Here is a 3,235-nt window from a genome sequence, read left to right as displayed (position 1 = left end):
GTACTCCAGAGTGTTGTTCAGCATGGGGGTGAGTAGAAAATGAAGGCTAATCATGTTTTGTCTGTACTATTCCTTTAAGATTGAGTTATTCTTTGAGACATGAGACAACAGTAAAAGTTTTTGACATGTGAACCGGCACAGAGCTCATCTGCTTGACTCTTTCCATCCTACACAGAGACAGCACAAAGCTGTTTACTACATTTTACTGTTACCTTCTCTAACGTAGAAAGTATTCATCAATCAGTGCTTCTATGTTGCTTTTGTGTTTCTTTTTCTATCTTCTAGCCTCAGCAGAAGGCCGCTCAAGCTGATTTTGGTTCTGCTGGAGGTTTCTTCCTGTTAAAATGGGCTTTTCCTCTCCACTGTCACTGCATGCATGCTTAGGGTGAGGGATTGCTGTAGATTTAGCGAGAATTTCTACTGCCACTACATGCTCATCAAGGAGGAATAAACCTTGCAAAGTCCCTAGACTTGATGCAATGGATTTGTTTCCTTAGATAGAAAACATTTATTTAATCTGACAGGATGATCTGATTAAATTGTTTTTCACAATTGCCTTGTGATTACATCTGTTGTGAATCGGTAAAATCTAAATTAACTGAATGGAATGTTAGTCAGTCTGGCAAACTGCCCATTGACTGTAGCCGGGTCTTGCCAGACTAATCACAGCGTGGGAGACAGGACGTTATGATGAGAGAATTACCCATAATGCAGCAGCACTTTTCTGAGCTAATTTTTCTTAGATTTCTTTTGCATGGTGACTTGGAAGAATGTAAAAAAGGGAGGGCATTGCTTGGAGGTTTTTCTTAGTTATCTGATTGATTTTGACCTGATGACACTGACCCTGTTAGACCAACCTTTGAAACCGAGCTCCACCAGCTCCTTACTCTCTCTGATATGCCACATTTGCATCGTATTAGCCTGGCTGATCAGGCTGTAAGCTATAAACTGTATTGAATTAAATTTCTGACTGATTTTTGTTTCACATATAACGAAAAAAAAATCTCTTTGATGCTGTATATGTAAACATGTGTTTTGCTTTCTCCATGACAGAAGCTGCTTCAGTTGCAGAACTTCAACACCCTGATGGCGGTGGTGGGCGGCCTCAGCAACAGCTCCATCTCCCGTCTTAAAGAAACTCAGAGTCACATCAGTGCAGAGACCAACAAGGTGCCGTTGCTACTGTTGCCCTCTAAATCATGCTTTCTATTTTTGTTTTTTTAGTTTCTTTTATATTTTGTTAGAAATCCAAATCCAGGGTTTGCAGGATGTCAGTGTGCATAGCTAAACTTTAATATTGGATCTTGATTCAGCAGCCCACCTCTCTTCTGTGAGAGCTGCAGCGCTGCCTGTCTTTGCCCACTACTCCTACACACTGTCTTTTTAGAAGTATGAATTTTAGCCACATGACTTGAGAGTTAATCATAACAGTTGGGTGGATGTAAACTATCTCTGCCGTTATGTAAGTCCATCTGGAGGAAAGTTTTACTCAACATTTGATCAACATTTGGGATTCTTAAAAAAACTGTTGCCGCAGCAACAAGCTATCTATAGTTTTAAAACCCCTCTGGTCAACTCTTTCGTTCCCTCCCATCTGCTCACCTGCAGGTTTTTAACAGCCTCATTGAACTGGTGACGTCATGTGGAAATTACAGCCAGTACCGGAAGCGCTTCTCTGAGTGCTCGGGCTTCCGATTCCCCATCCTCGGCGTGCACCTGAAAGACCTGATAGCCGTGCACGTGGCGCTGCCGGACTGGGTCGACAAGGAGAAGACACGGGTGAACCTGGCCAAAACCCAGCAGCTCTATGCCATCCTTCAAGAGCTGGCACTGATCCAGACCACGCCGCCAAGCATCGACTCCAACACTGACCTGCTCAACCTGCTCACTGTGAGTGAAGGGGGGATAGTTAAACTACTCTAACTTATTGAAGATGAACATAACAGAACTAGCCAACAATTACTTTAAATTTAAAGGCTTTAGATAAGCAGTCAGACTAGATCAAATGGAAAAAAAGTTGAGAATAATCACAAGCGCCAAAGTGACAGGCATCCACTTTGGGACACAGACTTTCCCTCATGCTGGGAGCTGACTGGATATGGTCAGGCACTCTGTTCTAGCCAGCTGGGACAAATCTGTGCAGTTAATAAAAACAGCCAGAACACCAACTTTTAGCAATAATTCATTTCAATGGGAGGATCAGAACAACCAAAGAACATGATGCCAAAGGTTGCAGAGGAATGATAACATAGCAAGGTGAAGGCTGCTAAGTGGAAAGGGGAAGCAAGAAACCCTGCAGCCAAGGAGCAGAGACTAGAGCAAGAAGTAGCAAAAACAAGCTTAAAAAAAACACTGAAATGTTTGGACTGATCAGTTCAACATCTAATGATGTGTTAAGATAAATATCATTACATAAGAGAGAAAGCAAAAATAGAAAAAAAAAAAGAGTTAAACAACTGGTTCCCAGCAGAAAATAAGGTAAAGAGTGCCCTTAAAAATGTTTGCCTCCTTACATGTTTCTTCTGTTTTTAAAGGATGAACAGCCACTAAAAGCTAGTGTCATAGGATTTTAATCAGATTTAATATGGACCTTCAACATTAGGATTTTGCTTTCTGTAGCTCTTTAGAAGTGAACCTACCGGGTCATAACCCAAGGCCATTTGCTCTAAAGCTTCCTTAGATTATCAAACCATCAACACTGTAATTAACTTTTGGCTTGTTTTTTTTGCAAAATGTTTACACTAAGGCTCCCATATAGATGGCTAAATGATAGTTTACAAATATTATATTAATTCATCTGTTAATATTTTGTAAATAATTTGTGAAGTGTTTGTTTGGCATTCAGTATGTTATGGATAGAAATTAGTAACTTAGTTTGCAATGTTTTGAATAAAACAGATGATGTATATAGGTAAAAAGCTTAGGTAAAGTTTAGTAGCGTTGGGACTTAAACTCATTCATTTTTATTAATTAATTATGTGGATTTTAATGTTTTAAAAATGTATGCAGTTAACTGTATTTTTTGTACACTGTAAAGTCATGTGTTGGAAACTATTCATTTTTTCTCACATCAAAAGTCTTGGTCCACTGGGGGTACTCAAGCTTTGAAATCATCTCAGTGCAACGGAAGTTATGTTGTAACTATGGCTCTGTGAATTCCTGCTTAGACACAAACGGTCATATAAACTTCTCAGCCAGGATCCCACGAGACAAGGAACCAGGGGCTGATTAAGGA

General features: G+C 40.0%; 1 protein-coding gene across 1 annotated transcript in view; it reads left to right on the top strand.

Annotated features, from left to right (window-relative positions):
- rasgrp2 (RAS guanyl releasing protein 2 (calcium and DAG-regulated)) overlaps positions 1–3,235 on the top strand; it is a 79,221-nt gene that overhangs the window by 60,528 nt on the left and 15,458 nt on the right. The window contains exons 8-9 of the mRNA XM_015398549.1: positions 1,054–1,170; positions 1,609–1,890. Of these exons, the coding sequence (XP_015254035.1) occupies positions 1,054–1,170; positions 1,609–1,890 (399 nt within the window). The remainder of the gene's footprint in view (positions 1–1,053; positions 1,171–1,608; positions 1,891–3,235) is intronic.

This window comes from Cyprinodon variegatus, unplaced genomic scaffold (genome assembly GCF_000732505.1).
Source record: "Cyprinodon variegatus isolate N-32 unplaced genomic scaffold, C_variegatus-1.0 Scaffold940, whole genome shotgun sequence".
Classification (NCBI taxonomy): domain Eukaryota; kingdom Metazoa; phylum Chordata; class Actinopteri; order Cyprinodontiformes; family Cyprinodontidae; genus Cyprinodon; species Cyprinodon variegatus.
The sequence above is the reverse complement of the archived record's forward strand: the minus strand, read 5'-3'. Positions and strand labels throughout refer to the sequence as shown.